At 49.7% G+C, this 16,343-nt stretch overlaps 2 protein-coding genes across 2 annotated transcripts; one reads left to right on the top strand and one right to left on the bottom strand.

Annotated features, from left to right (window-relative positions):
• Window positions 1-1,012: 1,012 nt before the first annotated feature.
• MYOZ3 (myozenin 3) lies at window positions 1,013-4,328 on the top strand (the record flags this gene model as incomplete). Its single annotated transcript, XM_079542422.1, has 6 exons — window positions 1,013-1,043; window positions 1,136-1,356; window positions 1,437-1,499; window positions 1,607-1,751; window positions 2,067-2,238; window positions 4,169-4,328. The coding sequence occupies 6 exons, from the start codon at window positions 1,013-1,015 to the stop codon at window positions 4,326-4,328; spliced, it is 792 nt and encodes a 263-aa protein (XP_079398548.1).
• A 2,986-nt stretch (window positions 4,329-7,314) lies between these two features.
• RBM22 (RNA binding motif protein 22) lies at window positions 7,315-14,042 on the bottom strand (the record flags this gene model as incomplete). The annotated part of the gene is made up of 11 exons (XM_079542414.1): window positions 7,315-7,445; window positions 8,122-8,253; window positions 8,723-8,811; window positions 9,298-9,462; window positions 9,969-10,169; window positions 10,756-10,928; window positions 11,127-11,227; window positions 11,499-11,631; window positions 12,569-12,598; window positions 13,551-13,604; window positions 13,989-14,042. The coding sequence occupies 11 exons, from the start codon at window positions 14,040-14,042 to the stop codon at window positions 7,315-7,317; spliced, it is 1,263 nt and encodes a 420-aa protein (XP_079398540.1).
• Window positions 14,043-16,343: the final 2,301 nt, after the last annotated feature.

Raw genomic sequence — 16,343 nt, 5'->3', positions numbered from 1 at the left:
CTCAGTGCTGGGGTGGCACCATCCCTGTCCCCAAGGCTCAGCCCCGCTCCGCCCCTTTCTCAGCCAGAAATAACCGTTGCTCCGCAGCCGGACCTCGGCATCCCGGCCAAAGCCCAGCAAGGGGCGAGCAGCAGAAGCTCAGGGTGCCAGCTGGGGCCACCCAACACTGCTGGCTGAAGCCATACTGTGTCTTTGTACACAGTGCAACCACAGGGCATCCTCAGCTCCTGCTACGACAAGGAATCCTCTGGCCAGGTAGGGGATTGAGGTGCTGCGCTCGGGCCAAGGGACGGGTGGGTGCACAAGGCTTGGGGACAGCCCAGCCTTGGGGTCCTGGTGTGGTCCCCCTAATGGGACGCAGCAGACAGGGCCAGGAAAAGGTTTGCAGAGGAATGAGCGGTTCCCTGTTCCTCCCGCTGCTGCCAGCTGAGGATGGGCAACGTTGGAGCCAGAACTGGCAAAGAACCACGTGCCATGCACCATGCAGCCACAACCTGGGGGGACCCGGAGCTGCCCAGGGCTCCTAGGGGAAGGGGACAACCTGAATCCCCCTCACACACAGGCTGGGCTCCTCGGTTCCTCGCCCTGAGGGGTCAGAGTTGCAGATCCTGCAGCCAGCAGCTGAAAATAGTTCTGCTGAGGCGAAGGGTGGGAACAGCCAGGTCCCACAGTGCTGCTCCCAGTGGGGCTCGGGGGTAAGGACGCCTTGCTGCAGGCAGTGCTGGGCATATTTCTGCCCTAAAGGAAGACAAAAAGGAAATCAGACACAGGATAACTCCAGGCTTCCCAAGGGGGTTCTGGTTGCGGTGAGAGGGAGGGGGGACAGATGCAAAGATTGGGGTGGGCACACAAAAACACAGCTCTGCTCACATGTAGGGCATTCCCGGGGCTCTGAGCATTCCCAGTGCTGCTGTGGGGAGCAGCTTCCCATGCCCAGCCATCACCCAGGGCCATCTTTCTCTTGCAGTCGTCCTCATCCCACAGCTCTGCCTCAGGAGCGTGGCAGCAGGCGATGACCATCATGAAACCGGATCCTGGAGATGGTAAGCAGAGGGCACACACACTGCCAAGCCCCGATAGCGACCCCCATCCTCACAACAAGGTCCTCATCTGTGCTCTCCCCTCACATCCTCAGCACCCGAGCTGGACCTGGGCAAGAAGATGAGCACACCACAGGATGTGATGCTGGAGGAGCTCTCCCTGAGCACCAACCGTGGCTCTCAGCTCTTCCAGCAGCGGCAGAAGCGGATGCAGCGCTTCGTCCTTGAGCACCCCAGTGGTTACAGGAAGGTGTGTGCCTGGCTCCGGGTGGGGTGGTGTCCCCCACCTTTTGCAGGAGGTGGCTCATTGGGCTGGGTGCACAGCGTGGTCCAACATCCCACTCACAGCACGGGGATGGCAGCACAGCTCTGAGCCCTGTCCTCCCTTTCTTGCAGCCCCCCGGGCCAGCTGGCTCACATGGCACCGAGAGAGGAGAAGGAGCAGCCAACGAGTGGACAGTGAGTAGACAGCATCAAAGATAGCATCAAAGTGTTCCTGCTTGCATCCCTCGCTCCCCTGTTTTGGGCAGCTGGGCAGGCTGAGCCCCCAACCCTTCCACCCACAGGCTGGGAATGCTGAGGGCCAGCAGAGTTTTCACTCCGAGCTGCACGTGGCTGTGTCACCCCATGGTGGGCCTCCCGAGGTGCCCAAGAAGACGGAAAAAGTCTTGCACATGATCAAAGTCCTCAATCCAGATTCTCTGGCACCAGGTAAGCTTGCATCGCAAATCTGACCCTGTTGTGATCTCCATGCAGTGCTATAGGACAGATGGGCAGATGGGCAGTGCACCATGCTCGTCCCTCAGAGGACGTGATTTGAATGCTGTGCTCTCCCTTCCCTCCCTCCCTGCCCATGGGGGACAGCCCCCAGCCAGGAGTGAAGAGGTCCTCCTCATCCCAGATATGCCACAAGCTCTGCACGTGCCCTGGAGTCTGCAGAAAGCCAGTGTTGCCACACAGCCCCTTGGATTTACGGATATATAAATATAGCAGTGTTTTTATACGTATGTAACCCTCTCCCCACAGGGTACTCAACCCCTCTCAAAGAGGTGCCCCCAGAGAAGTTCAATGTCACCGCCATTCCCAAGGGCTATCGCTCCCCATGGCATGGACACATGGGTGACAAGGACAAGGCTGTGGGCATTGAGAGCCAGCTGCCCATGAAACTCCCATATGGGGATTTCATAAACTTCAACAGGTAAGGCTGGATGAGGTGTGGGCAACCCCAGCCTGGGGCACCTCCATCCATCCATCCATCCATCCATCCATCCATCCGTCCATCCTATCGGGTACCCTCAGGGACACCTGCTGAAGCTTGGAGGGCTTGTTCTCATTCCTGGAGAAGGGTTCTCTGATGTTCTCTGTCAGACTCAGCTCCCAGCTGGGTGGAGGAGTGGCACAGGCAGCACCAAATCTCCCTCCTAATTTTCTTAAGGTAGCCAAACAGCTGCTGGAAGCACAGGGGTGCAAAGGTTAATCTTCTCACAAGGTGCTAAGAGGTCACCAGCTCTTTTCCAAACACCTGTTTGGGACAGAAGGCTCCAGGCATGCTGCTGGTGGCTCAGCCTGGCAAGCTCTGTGCTCTGTAGCTGCTTCCAGCAAAGCTCAGCTGCTGTGTCCCCTGCGTGCCTCCCAGTTACAGCAGGGGCAAGGTTAGCACCTGGAACGGGCACTGCCAAGGAAAAACTACCAGCATTTGGTGGCCATTCAGGAGATCTGGTGGTAGAGGCAGCCCACAGCTTCCCAGCTATTCACCTCCAGCACTGTGGTGCAGTAACAGCAGGGAGCTGCTGTAAACACTTGGCTCTTTCCTTTCAGCATTTACCCATCTTCCTGCCTCAGTATTTATTTACGGACAGAGACTCAAGCAAGGGCATGTTTCTGAATGATGCTTTACCCTGCACCATTTCTCCCCTCTCACATGCTGCCTTTCTATTTAAAGCCTTGAACTGTTATTTAATACAGATTGATGCTAATTTAACACCGAGCCTCTCACCACCTCCTCTAATTCTTCACTGAGGCATGAAGATTCAAGAGAGCCAATATGCTTTCAACTTGGGCTTGTCATGATCTTCCAAGCTGTTGGCTTTTAAATCACTTCTCAGTTCATCAAATACCAAACTGCAGAAAAACATGCTTTTTGGAACAGAGCAGCCCGCGAGAAGCCAGCAGCCTTGCCTTGAGCTTGGTGAATCCCAGCACAGCTCACGGGGCAAGGCAAAGTTCACTATCTCAACAGCAACTGCTTTAAAGCAGACTGACTTCTTCTCAGCTTTCATGCTGTGAAGCACAGACCTTCAGCCAGCTTGCTGAAGTTTGCTACCTTAAGAGAGAGTGAAAACAAAGCTCTGAAAGTGACTCTTAATAGGGCAGAGACAGCTTCCCAACCGGCCTCTCATTTACCTTTCCCCTCTTGTTTCTCCCTGGGACGCTGTTGCAAAACAGTGCCACGTTGCTCATGTTCACGCAGCGCTACCCAAAGCAAACACTCCCAGCTCTGCCTTATTGATAGATGAGCCCCAACGCAGTGTTCCAAACCCAACATTCCTGGCTTTCTGGGGGCTGGCACTGCTCACCCCGCTCCCTTTCGACATTTCTCCAGAAAGGGATGACAGCTCTTTGCCCCCGCGCTGCTCCTCCTGTTAGTCAGAGCTCAAGAGCCGTCCCAAAAGGCGAGGTGGAACAAGGGCCAGGAGAAAGCCATTTGCCTGAACATGTGCTAGAGCGATCAGGAGGCGGCATGAGGAGCCTCAGCCCCTGCAGAACGCATTAGCTGTGAACAAGCTGCTGTCTGTAGACCAGAGGGTCTCTCTTAACGTAACCCCTTTTCACATCTCATGAAAACAGACTGTGGTAAATGCACCAGCAGGCTCCCTCCCTCCCTCCCCAGTACAGCCATGAGCACTCACACACCAAGAAGCGCTACCCCGGCCTGCCCAAACTTGAATGCAGCTTCACTCTGTACAGAAGTACACTGCTGAGCAAGCAGAGTGCGAGAGCATCCTGGGAAGCTATTGCTGTGCTGCTGGGCTTGTTGAATTAAGGCTCCCAGAGCTGCTTTACGCATTGCTTTCAAAACATGCACACCATCTACTGCAGTGCTGAGTTCACCCTCTCTTGTGCCACAGGACTCCCACCCCGTTCGACAAAGCCCAGCTCAGCGACCTCTTCTACGTGCCTCCTGCCGAACTGGACCTGAGCATTCTGGAGGTGATCGCCCGCAGGCCCAACTTCAACAGAGTCCCTCAGGGCTGGGCACGAGTTCTGCCTGAGAGTGATGAGCTGTAGCACCCACGCTCCCTTCCCCATCGCCACGGATGCTTTTCTCGCTAGAGTGAACCGTACTTTGCACAGCAGGGGAGAGGGGATGAAATCTTCCTGCCTGGCACTTGGTGAAAGTCAAGCTAGCGGCCTCGCGTTGTCATTCTTTTCTATGGGATTTGAACAAGCTCAGGTCTGGGACCATTTTGAATTCTCCCCACGCCACTCACTGTCACAAGGACGTTTAGCGCTAAGCTGAGCAGCCAAGTTCTCACCGCCGATGCAAGGAGATCCCTGTGAGCTCCCACCGCCGTCACCGCACAAAAATCCTGAGCAGGCTGTTGTCCCCCCCGTGCTTTGGAAAATGGCAGGACCACCAGCTGCAACGCACCCAGCAGCCTCAGTGCTTGCTGACACACAGAGCTGCTCTGACAGGTGGCGTCTTTGCGGAGAAATTCCATCTTAAGGACAACTCTTCATCTGCCGTTCTGCTCGGGACAGCGAGAGGTGAGTGCTGACAAACTCCAGCAGAACAAGTCACCAGAGGCACGGGCATGTTAAATGCAGTTACGTGGGGCTGGACAGCAAAAGCAAATGATGAACTGGTGAGCCGCCTGTTTACCAACACAAGTACAGCACAGCCTGGAGACGAGGAAAAGGTCAAGAGCTGGAAATTTGTGCCATTTCCTTAAACTACTGGCTAGCTGCAGGTGTTGTTTTCTCCTCCTTCCTCCTATCTGCATGCCTTAAGATCAAATTAAGCTCTTCAATCAGCTTATGTCAGCTTGGCCTCATACAGCTGGTAAGGATCAGACCCTGCTGGACCAGACACACTGCAGAGCTGCATGGGTCACAGATCTGAATGCTACTGCCAGGGTGTCTGAGTAGCTTCAGCATCCACGGGGAGGAATGCTGTTCCCCTACTCACAGCTGTGCCCCTACTGCAACCCCGGGCCTCTCCATAATGCGAGCATCAGCAGTGAGGATTTGACTACAGGAACTTTCCCAGCAGTGACAGGCAGTGGGATGTGCAGCTAACAGCAGCACCCAGCACAGCCATCCACAGCACCTGAAAAGTCCTGCTGAGCGCTAACAAAAAGCTGTAACGCTTTCTACAACTGCTTTTGTCAAGTTCTTCATGTCACCTTTATTTAACCCTGTGATAAAAGGAGCATTGGGATAAAAGTGGTTTTTTTTTTTCCTACACCACTGTGGTTAAACCAGTAAATTTTGGTGTAAAATGCAGCTAACAGCTGCCTCACTGATAAAATATATTTTTGATTCATGGATGCATAGAGGAAATCCCAAACAGGAGTTCTGCTGCAGCAACGCATCGCACAGGCAGGAAACTTGCATTTCTGTTTTTCCCACAGAAGCACGAGGGGATGAGCAAATGGGACGAAAAAAAGGCTATTCCTTTAACATTATACACTTGCAACGCACAACTTCTGGCCTGTTCTAAACCCACCTCTCTTCCCTTTGTCCATCAGCTGAAGAAAATGCTTACCTGTGAGGATTTGGTTAGAAAATAAATTAATTGCCATCACGTAAAGCTTGCCCGAGTTCTGTCTGCAGCGCTCATAGGCCCTGCCTGCAACCCTGGGGCCACAGCAGCAGCAGCAGCTGCCCTCCTGACCCACCACCGTGCCCCAGCCTCCCCCAGCGCTGCCTCTCACCTGATGAGAGCCAAACTGCTGAGCTCTGCCCAAAGCTCAGCCCTTCCTCCAGGGAAGTGCAGGCTGTGCCTCTGACTGCACCACGTGCCTTCAGCACAATCAGCGCCCGGTGCCACCGGTGCTACAGGGCAGTGCGGAGAACCAGCAGTGTGCTCACTGTTACAGCACACTCCGTAGCTGCTTTGGTGGCAGTTGAATAAAACCAAAGTCCTCAGGCACCCTGCTCCAGGGTCAAAGCAAAGTACTGAAAAATTCACATATTTTAATGTATTTTTTTTTTAAACAAGCAAATGAGGCTTCAGAAGAGGTCCCATCGTGTTTTGCTTTACAGAGAAATGCCCACAGATCCATTACAAGCAGCAGACATACATATCATCTTAAAATTCTCTAGCCCTGTGCCCATACATCTTATTCAACTGCAGGCTCCATGGAAGACACAGCTGCTCCTAGACAAATGCTATGGTTGGAGGAAAAAAACAGAAAGGTTTCATATCTTATCAAATCAGAAACATACTGTATGCATCTCACAGGTTCAAGTCTGCATCCAAAACCCTTGAAAGCCTGAAACATGCTCTGAAAATACACAGGACAAGTTTGCAGCTGTACTTCACTGCTGACAGCTGAAGGGGTGCAGAAGCCCAACCTCTGGGGACCTTCATTAGGTTAAAACTGCTCACCTGTCACTCCAGGTCATGCCTGCACTACCAGCAGGCTGCCTGCTGCTCATCTTGCTCAGGGTAGGGTTAGAAATAAAGCACCAAAAGCTTCTTTCTTTCTTTTTTTTTTTTTTAAGTCAAAAAAAAAGGAGAAATTCTGTGGCACTTGTCAGGCAAAGCCATGAGTTTGGCACATGTCATAAGCTTGTTTTTCAGCTCTTATTCTGTCCTGGCTTAATAGTACAAGATTAATACCTAATTAGAATAACAAGTCATTACTTAATTGACGTAGAGAAGTCTCTCATCACATTTAAACAGTCTATAATGTTCAGACTGAAGATACCAAATGGGCTTGAAAAGGGTTCGATCTGGTTTTTCCAGAAGTTTATTTCAAAAGTGTGCAAATGGGATACACTAACAGCACTGTAATTCTGATACATCTGATCCCCAGACCCACCTGACAGTCCTTTCTGCCCCCCTCCACCCCACCCCTATACACTACATGAAAGATCTGTGATGTCTTAACGATCTGATTAGCTAACAGCGACACAGAGCTCAGCTTGCCCAGCGTCTGCAAGCAGGGAAATAAGGCTTCTCTAGTTCACCCACAGCTCAACATACGGCACTACCATGGTAACTAGAAAATAACATTTACTGAAATGACAAGGGTGGCACGACGTGCTAGGGGCTGCTGTGCTTTCCTGCGTGGGCACCCATCCTCTGGGGATCTTGAGACGGGTAGTGAATGGGGCCTGGGGCTCTCATGAAGGGAGGCGGTGGCCCCATGGCGTGGAACATGTGTGGTCCAAAACCTGCAGGAAAAAAACAGCTGTCACGTTCAGACAAAGCAACAGAGCACTCAGTGTGGACCTGCTGCTGTTTGAGTACCGATGGAAAACACCTGGCTAACTGCTGCACGTCACAGAGGTCCTGTGATTCCTCAGGTCTTCAAAACCACTCCTCTCTTTTCAGTAAAACTGGGAGCAACCCTTAAACAATACACATCCTCAGTCGCAGATAAAAGCTGGTGGGGGACTGGCACGTGTGTCTAAGGTCAATCTAAATTGCTTTCTACTCAGCTGTGGAGCAACTGCATCCACAAGACATGATGCCCCACAAAAAGACTTGTCTTCAGACAGATACAGACACAGCCAAACACAGGCTGGCATTCAACCAGCTGCAGAATTACCCTTTGATGTTCAGGTTAATGCACCGTGTACCCAGTCAGCAAATACCCTGAGCAGATCTGAATACCAGTAACAGGGATCTCTGACATGCCTGAAAACTTGGAAGTGAATACATACCACAACAGGCAGCTCAGTTCAACCAAAGCGTGCTGACGGCTCATTTCATACAATTGTTTTAGATTGCATGATCAGAGATGAGGAAAATCAGTGTTACAGTCCAGCTGAGCAAGGACTACATCTCTAGCCCTCCGTGCTGGAACCCCAATTTCCACACCTTCATCTGAAGAGGAGAATCAAGTACCTGGAGGTGGTGGTGGAGCAATGCCAGGAGGCGGCGGCAGGGCGATGTTAACCACGGCTGGAGGGCCACTAGGAGGTAGATTGAAGTAATTTGCAGAAGCCTCCTCTTCTGCAGCTGGAGGAGGTGGGAGGGCTGCAGGATACAACAACAAAAAGCAAACGCACTGTGGTTATGGAAATCCCAAGAGCTGCAGAAGCATCTTCCTTTAGGGAGGAGAAACAACCAGCGTGCCCTTGTGGAAGAACTGCTGAACACCCCCCCATTTTTATCCACCAGAAGCCAGCTTTGTGTTTTTCCTTCACACAACACTCAACGAATTACAAAAACATGAATCAAGCCTTGAACACTCTGTGTTGCCAGTATCTCGGAGCTGAGTGACTTTCATTCACCAGTCACATGATAACCTTTTTTTCAGCAAGAATTTGCTTCTACACAAAGCTCACTTTCCATTCCAGATGGATCTGCCACAGACCTACTGTCAGTAACTGCTTTGGGCTCACCAGTGCCTCTACTGTCCTGAGCTGATACTGCTTGCAGAGCTTTAACTCCAGCCCTTCCCATGGAGGCAGGTCAGCTTCAGAGATGAAAGCTACTCCCTTACCTCCGGGAAGTCCTGGAACCGGCTCCAGCTTTATCCCGGATTCTGTAGTACCTTCCTTGTCCTTCTCTTTACCTCTCGCTGCCTGGGACCTAAAAAACACAAAGGACAAGGATGAGAAAAGGCAAGGTAAGGAGATACACTGCATAGTTCCACATTTCATCATTTAGATCCACTGCTGCAGGCCAGAAATGAACAAAAATTACTCAGAGGTGGCTGGAACCAAGTATGGAACCAAGTATGCCATACTGTTTACAAGATGTAGAGAGGAAGCACAACCACAGAAACTCATCTGTGACCTTCAACCAGCAAACTCCCTGCACAGTTTGTGTTATCTCGAACCCAGATCCCATTACTGGGCAAAAAAAAGAAGAAAAAAAGAACAGACTGTAAGAGAACCCTAGCTATGTAGCAGCTCATTACCTACTTCAGCTTAACAGCCAATGCAGCTCTCCAGATTCCATAACTAAATAAAGATCCACACAGTTCTGTCTATTTGAGAATCAAGCCCCCGAGGACAGCACGCACAGGGCAACTGAGAAAGTGATAACGTGTCTCCGTGTCACTCCAGTGCTCACCTTCCCCACTTGACATTGAGCCTGCGACCGTTGACAATGAGCTTGTTGAAGGATTTCTCAGCAGCCACTTCTGCAGCTTGTCGGGTGGCAAACTGGATGAAAGCACACTGCTGCCTCTGCACGACCGTTATCGTCCGGATCTCCCCAAACTGGTAGAAGTGATTTCTGCGTGGAGGGAGGATGAGAGAGGATGAAAGCCTGTTCCTCTTAGCCACAGAATAACAGCAGTTAAATGTGACCAAACAGGTATGTTCGGATCCTTTCCTTTCTCCATCACCAGTTCAGAGCAGTGAGTACAAATCAAGCCACTTGCTCTTGCATGTAATTGTGGAACAATAAAAGAAATGCTTTAGTGTAGGATAAGGGTTAGGGCTTTTCTCAGCAGCTAACTAGAGAGAAGATGTGGAATTTGTTGTAAAAAATAAAAGACATTATCCCCAAGAACTCAGAAAGATGACTCATCTTTAAGACTTCTCTCTTAATCAAAGCTCTTGAAATGTGCTTGTTTATTTGTTCTCTAACAAGCTGGCACTCCTCTGCACTTGCCCACGAGTTCCCCATTAAAGAAAACTGAAAGCCAGTTTTTTTGCCCCCCTTGAAGGACAGATTTCCTCCCTTGAAGGTGAGAAGCACCCAAAGCATAGAACATACAAGCAGACACACCAACACACCTGAGATCTGATTCAGTGATAGTATCTCCAAGCCCTCCAACGTACAGCGTAGTGATGGTCTTATCATCAGGAGGGTCCAGTCGAGGCATGGTCGATGCTCGTTTCAGCAGCTTATCAGCTACAGGATCGTTAATTCCATAGTAACGATCTTTGATATTCTGATCAGCCAGAGGATCGTCTGGATCTGTAGGCTTCTCATGCCTGGGGTTCAGCAAACAAAGCGTTTCTTAACGCCAGCAACAGCTGCAGCTGACATGACTTCATCCACTACTTTCCCCTCTAAACACCATCTGCTCGCTTGTACGCTTAGCCCTGCTCACAGAAAGATGTCACATTGGAACAAAAAGCCCGAAGAAGTCAGACTGGGGCTACCAACACGCTGCTGGCACAACTGCCTGGAGCTCAGAATGAATGGCACTTCTGACAGCCAAGCATTCAGTACTACAAAACGTAAGAGCTGGATTTCAAATGGCCTCTTGTTCAAATACAAAGACCTGCGATTGTGGGGACTGACGCCACGACGGGAAGAAATGAACTATGCAAGAGAAGGGCTGCAGTCACTGCTTTGGCAAAACACCACAAACCTACGCAGCAAATTCCTCACAGATGAGCCTGTCACAACAAGGACTTTTCCACGGATGCTGCACGCCACCTTACTGCTAATTTCACACCAACTCCAATCACAGTGCTGCACCTCCTGCCCACTGCAGCACTTCCTGTTCTTCAGTCCCTAAGGGGAGGCGTATCTGACCACGGTGAACAGAAACTATGTAAGATGTTGGTGTACCTGTAAGGACATTCTTCTCCTCTCTTGCATTCCCCTTTTACCCAGAAGGAACAGATGTGAGGACGATTACGTTTGTAGTAAGGAGTGGTCCGAGCCAGCTTCAACAGCATGTCACTGGTAGAAGTAGCTTTTCCTAGTGCACCCACAGGTCTAGTGCCATCAGAGTTGGCTATCTACACAGCAGTTAAGAGGCAGACAGATTATTACAGATATACACACACACACAGTGCTGACACGTAATGCAGAATGAAAACAAACACATGATTTGAAGATGACGTAGGTCATTCTTTTTTGGAGAAAGTGTGTTTGATCCCCTCCCTCCCTGTACGCATCCAAACACAAAGACCATGCTCACAATGATGCTTTCTCACCTCTCGCTCCATGTTCTGGGTGTAGTACTCTTTATTGACATCAGATTTAGGCATTTCATCCTTAAGGGACAGTCCTGCATCCCGGACTTGAATAGGCAAACCTAGAATTAAACAAACAAAAAACCCCTATGAAGCACAAGCTGAAAGAGCAAAAAAATAGTTACTGCAACTCAGGGTAAGCAGACATAACTTGTCTCCTGCTCAAGCACACCAAGCTGCCCCTGAATCTCAGAAGAGATTTGATCACAAAGACTTGCTCTTCTCAAAGTCTGGAAACAACTACTCCAATGTCATGCACGCATTTTAAGAAGCTTTCACTTCAGAAGCAAGCAGAGCTGCTGCTTCTCTCAGCCGGCCCTTTGTGGTACACACCATATTCCAGGTCAAGCAGACAGGTTTGACAGACATTCTTCAACTTGCTGCAGGTCTGGCACACTTCTGTTTTCTTGAAACGCATCCGAACACCAGGACACCAGCGGAACACTGTGAAAGGCCTGGCACAAATCTGAAAGACAGACAAGCAAGCTGCTGTTGCACCACAGCCAAGATACCAGAGCAGTTCCTGCAAGGAAATGTAGAACTCAAACACGCCTAGGCTCACTGAAATCTTCAGCAAAGTTCTAGGCAAAAAAAGTTGAAGAGCTCAGGATAATGCTGATTGCTATCTGCTGCCTTACTGTGAGAGGAGGAAGCTTTTGGAAGGTCTGGGAAGGTTTGGAGTTATTAAAGTAACCTGAATGCTGAAAGCAGATCTACTCAACGGAAAGAATTCATTTTTTATTCCAGATGATGTCAGCATGGAGCTACTAGAGACAAATTACCAATTATGAGTAAACTAAGAGGTCAATGAAATTGCAGCAAGCCAGCGAGAGCTTACTGACACAGGAAGTACTGCCCTCTGTGTTATGTGTTGGAAAAATGCATCTGCTTCTGCTGCACGTGTATCTGAGGAACAGAAGCAAGATCTCAACACGTGCCTTGTCCCTGCCTCGGGTGAGAATGGAGCAGAGGGACAACTCAAGTCAAGAAAATGCCAAATGATTCTTGCTCTCTCAGATACAAACCTGCCTTATTTCGTACAATGGCCAACACAAATTATTAGCTGGCAAAGAATAACAGATTGACAGCAAAACCTAAACTCCAGTGACTTCTGCATAGCAGTAAAAACAAACTTGCAACAGAAAACATGAAATACTTTAGCACAATCTAATAATTGTAATAACTGTGAGCAAATCTTAACTCTGTTAGCAGTAATTTTATGATTCAAGAATAACTAACACAGTGAAGATGATGCACCTGAAACTTCATGTAGTTTTGTACATGTTAAGCTCTTAGCCAAGATAAGCACTTTCCAGCAGATGTTTTAAAAAACACTGAATACACATTACTCCCAGATGTGCACCAATTTAGAAGCTCATTCTTCAAAAAGACAACAAACATACCTTGCATTCTTTTCCATATTTCTCTTTGGTCTGAAATATAATAAATAAATAGAAAAGAAAATATGAAATATCAAAACATAGTGAATGATGAAACGTCATCACTGAACTTATAGCACAGTGTTCCTGCTCTTATCATACTGCATTTAGACTCGCTCACCTCTACTTTTGGTGCTTAAGCAGAATCTCTCTTGCCTGGCAAACAGGACCAAAAAAAGATAATCTAAGAAACTCTCAACCTATTTTCATTTTAGAAGCACTCATTAAAACAAAGTATTATGAGCTCCACCTCACATACCAAAGAAAAACAATCATGAAACAGATTATTAATGCTATTTCTAATCAAAATGATGTAAGTGCATAAAGCAAACACACCAAAACAAAGCATTTTTTAAGTATCTATACGGACTATAAAGTCACATTCCATAAAAATATAACAGCTCTCAGCAAACTTGGGGAAAGGAAACGCAAGGCAAAGATAATCTAAAGGTATGCCCTGTGTAACTGGACTGAGCACTGAGAAAAGCAGCATGGAACGGCCTGACTCATCCTGGACATATTAAACCAAGGTCAACAAAGCAGGATTTAAATTACTGTCAGCAGCTTTTCTAAGACAGCTCCAGCTCATTTTCATGTTATGCAGGTTTTAGAGATTGTGCTCATCTATTTAATATTTCAGCAGCTCGTTGCTTCCCACGTCACGTGATTTACTGGCACCAAAGCTTTATTGGTATTTCCTGCACTCCAGACATCAGACTGTGACATCCTGCTCAGCTTTTGGACCGAGTTATTGTTAAACCCTGCACCGACCACCACAATGTGATGCACTAACAAAGGCATGAAGTAAAGCCTGCAGTGCACAGACAAGGAGCCAGTGCATGCCCTCAGCATCCCCTCCTGCATCCAAGCTTGCTTGAGCCCTCAAAACCGAACAGTTGTATGGCCATCAGCACCCAACGAAGGGCACAGGGCCACCAGCACATACCATGCGAATGTACGGGTTTTCTCCAAGACACGTCTGGCACAGAATAGGGAAGTCCTAAGCGGAGGAAAAAGAAACAAAACGTGCACCGAGCAATCAAATCATCACAAGAGCACTGGAACCACCCTCTGCGCTCACCCTGCCGAGCGAACCCGGCCTGCCTTAGCAAGGTGCTCATAGAACCGGCTCACAGGAGCCATATGAGAAGCCGCAACCCACGCCCTGATGGCTAAAGGACCGCAGCAGGGCAGCCGCTCCTGTTCTCACCGCCCACCTCACACGCACCCAACCCAAAGGACGTTCCCGAGGCCCGCACTCCCCAGCTCTATAGCAGAAGCCACCCTCGGCCCTAGGGGCCCCACCGCGTGGCCTCGGCCCAGCCCGCAGTCCCCAGTCCCACAGCACGGCCCTCCGCCGCCAGCCGGATCCCCCCGGGCTCACCGCATCCTCCCAGTTCTGCCGGTTGTAAGTGTTGGAGCCCAGCGACGTCGACATGGCGGCCCCGCGCCGCTCCGCTCCGCCTCGATCCCGGCAGGCGGTGGGACCCGGACGTGACGTCACTTCCGCTAGCGCCGCGCGGACGCGGGAGGAGCAGTGGGGGCGCTCTAGGCACTGTCCTAGACAACCATAGAGATGAGCCAACGCGGCAGAATCAGCAGGAGCGAGCGGGAGCGAAGGCGTTGGGAGCACAGGGGTGCTCAGCTTTTCATATTTTAATTGTTACTACTTCCCCATTAACGGCGGTGTAAATAACAGTGCAGAGCCTGAGAGCCAAGGTCGCTTTATTAAAGATTACTACATGAAGTTAAGCAGTAAGGCAACAGTCGCCTGTCATTACGGGTAACACCGATGGGCAAGAACTCCTGCGACCCGGGAGCAAGGACAGACAGACGGACAGACACAGCTCACGGCATTGCTATCACCTACAAGCACCTAAAGGAGAGGAACATCTCACCGAGCATACCGGACTGCTCGGACAGCCACCGATCTGCGCCCCCAGCAGCTGTCGGCAGGCACAGAGCCCAGCAGCTCCTCATTGTCCAGGAGCACAGAGCACAGCCCAAGCCCATCCCAATGCCTGCGGTGGCACTGGGACCGGGAGCTGCAGCCAGAGGGCTCCATCAGCCAGCAGCATCCCAAAAGCTGCTTCCATAGGTAGTAGTGTTGCGGCTAAGGAGAGAACTGATGGCCATGGTTTAAGTGTTTTGTTATCTGGAAGGTAAAACAGCAGCAGACGCTAGCGCTATACATTAATAAATACAAACTACACTTCTTAAACTCATGCTGTACACTTGTGTGTAACCTAGGCATTGTAAACGTGCTGACTTGCTGCTCTGGGAGGTGCTGCAGGAGCAGGGCTGTAAGGCGTGTGCTTCCCTTCCAGGCACCGGGAAACCAGCCCTCTGGGCACACTAAGGCAGGCTGCTTGGTTTGCAGGAGATGTGGCCTTATCCCTCTCTCCCACACAGCGGTTTGCAGCTCTGGGGTGGCAGAACCACAGCACAAACATCGTGAGCAACAAAGCTGTCCTTGGCTGATACACAAACGCCTCCCAAAGCCAGCACATCAAAGCCCATCAGAAACAGGTAATGAAAGTAAACATTGAACTGGGAATGAAATTGAAGTCTGCCAAGGACAAACAATCTCACCCACTCGCACTGTACTACTGCAGTGAACTGGCATTCGGTATCCTGCATACACTCTTCTTAATTAAAGTTTTAGTTTGGGCTATGGCCACATTACACCCCAGATAATGTTTTTCTTTTTTTTTGTACAGTGTATGCTAGTTACAGTGTAACAGCCTTTCCTCCTTTATACCCCCACTCCCACAGCTGGAAAAGACAGTATGAACTTGGACAGCCTCAGTAGTTTTTTGTATGCTAGAGCTAATCTCAATTCTCCAAGTTTAGTACTGAATGCTATCCCTATTAACACACATTTATTAATACGAAGATTGACAGGCAGCCTCTCAGGACCACTCTCACTTCAGTAAAGAAATGTAGCACAATGGGACTTCCCAGTTTCTAACAACTCACACTACCACATCCACCTTGCAAAACGACGAGCCTACAGTGTGGTTGGTGGCCAGTCAGATCCATGAGCACTGCAGTATTTCATGTTCTGGAACTGAAGACAAAGTGACCATTTCCTCTGTGAAAAGATTTACCACTTTGGCTAAGGAAAATGCATGTGCCAGAGTGTTTTTTCACAAGAACAGAAAGGGTTGTACATCCGAGTGCCCCACAGTTATTTGAGGTATCCTAACAGGAAGCAAAAAACAAAGGAAAGAAAGCATCATGCTGCAGCAACAGACTTGTCAGTAATGCAGCAGACACTGCCACCTCCTAAAATGTTTGTTTGAGAAGGGCATAGCTCCATGTGGGGAAAAAGTTCACTTCTGTGTATGTTACATTAGGTTCGTGGGCTGACTTGAAAGAAGAAGAAAAACAACAGGGTTTCTTTTTTGTCGATAAAGCCAAATTCAGCCAGTAACACAAATCTGGAGAAAGCTAGCTCTATCTGCGTGCTGAAACACGTGCTGCGAGTTAAACTAGCCTGTGGCAGTGTGGGGAAGCAGAGCTTTAGTTAGTGGGCACTACGATAAGAAGAGAGAACAAATCATCCCAAACCACAGCACCCTCACCCACGCAGCCTCCTCCTGACGGCCTGGCTGCAGCCCGTGGCACACACCCACACATCACACAGGAGCTTTCACAGAAGGTTTCACCAGGGTGCAATTCTTTCACTGACAGTCCATCCTGCAGCCAGCCACGGGGACACGAGTGCTGGGAGCTT

The sequence above is a fragment of the Tetrao urogallus genome (genome assembly GCF_951394365.1).
Source record: "Tetrao urogallus genome assembly, chromosome: 14".
NCBI classification, from domain to species: Eukaryota; Metazoa; Chordata; class Aves; order Galliformes; family Phasianidae; genus Tetrao; species Tetrao urogallus.
The sequence above is the reverse complement of the archived record's forward strand: the minus strand, read 5'-3'. Positions and strand labels throughout refer to the sequence as shown.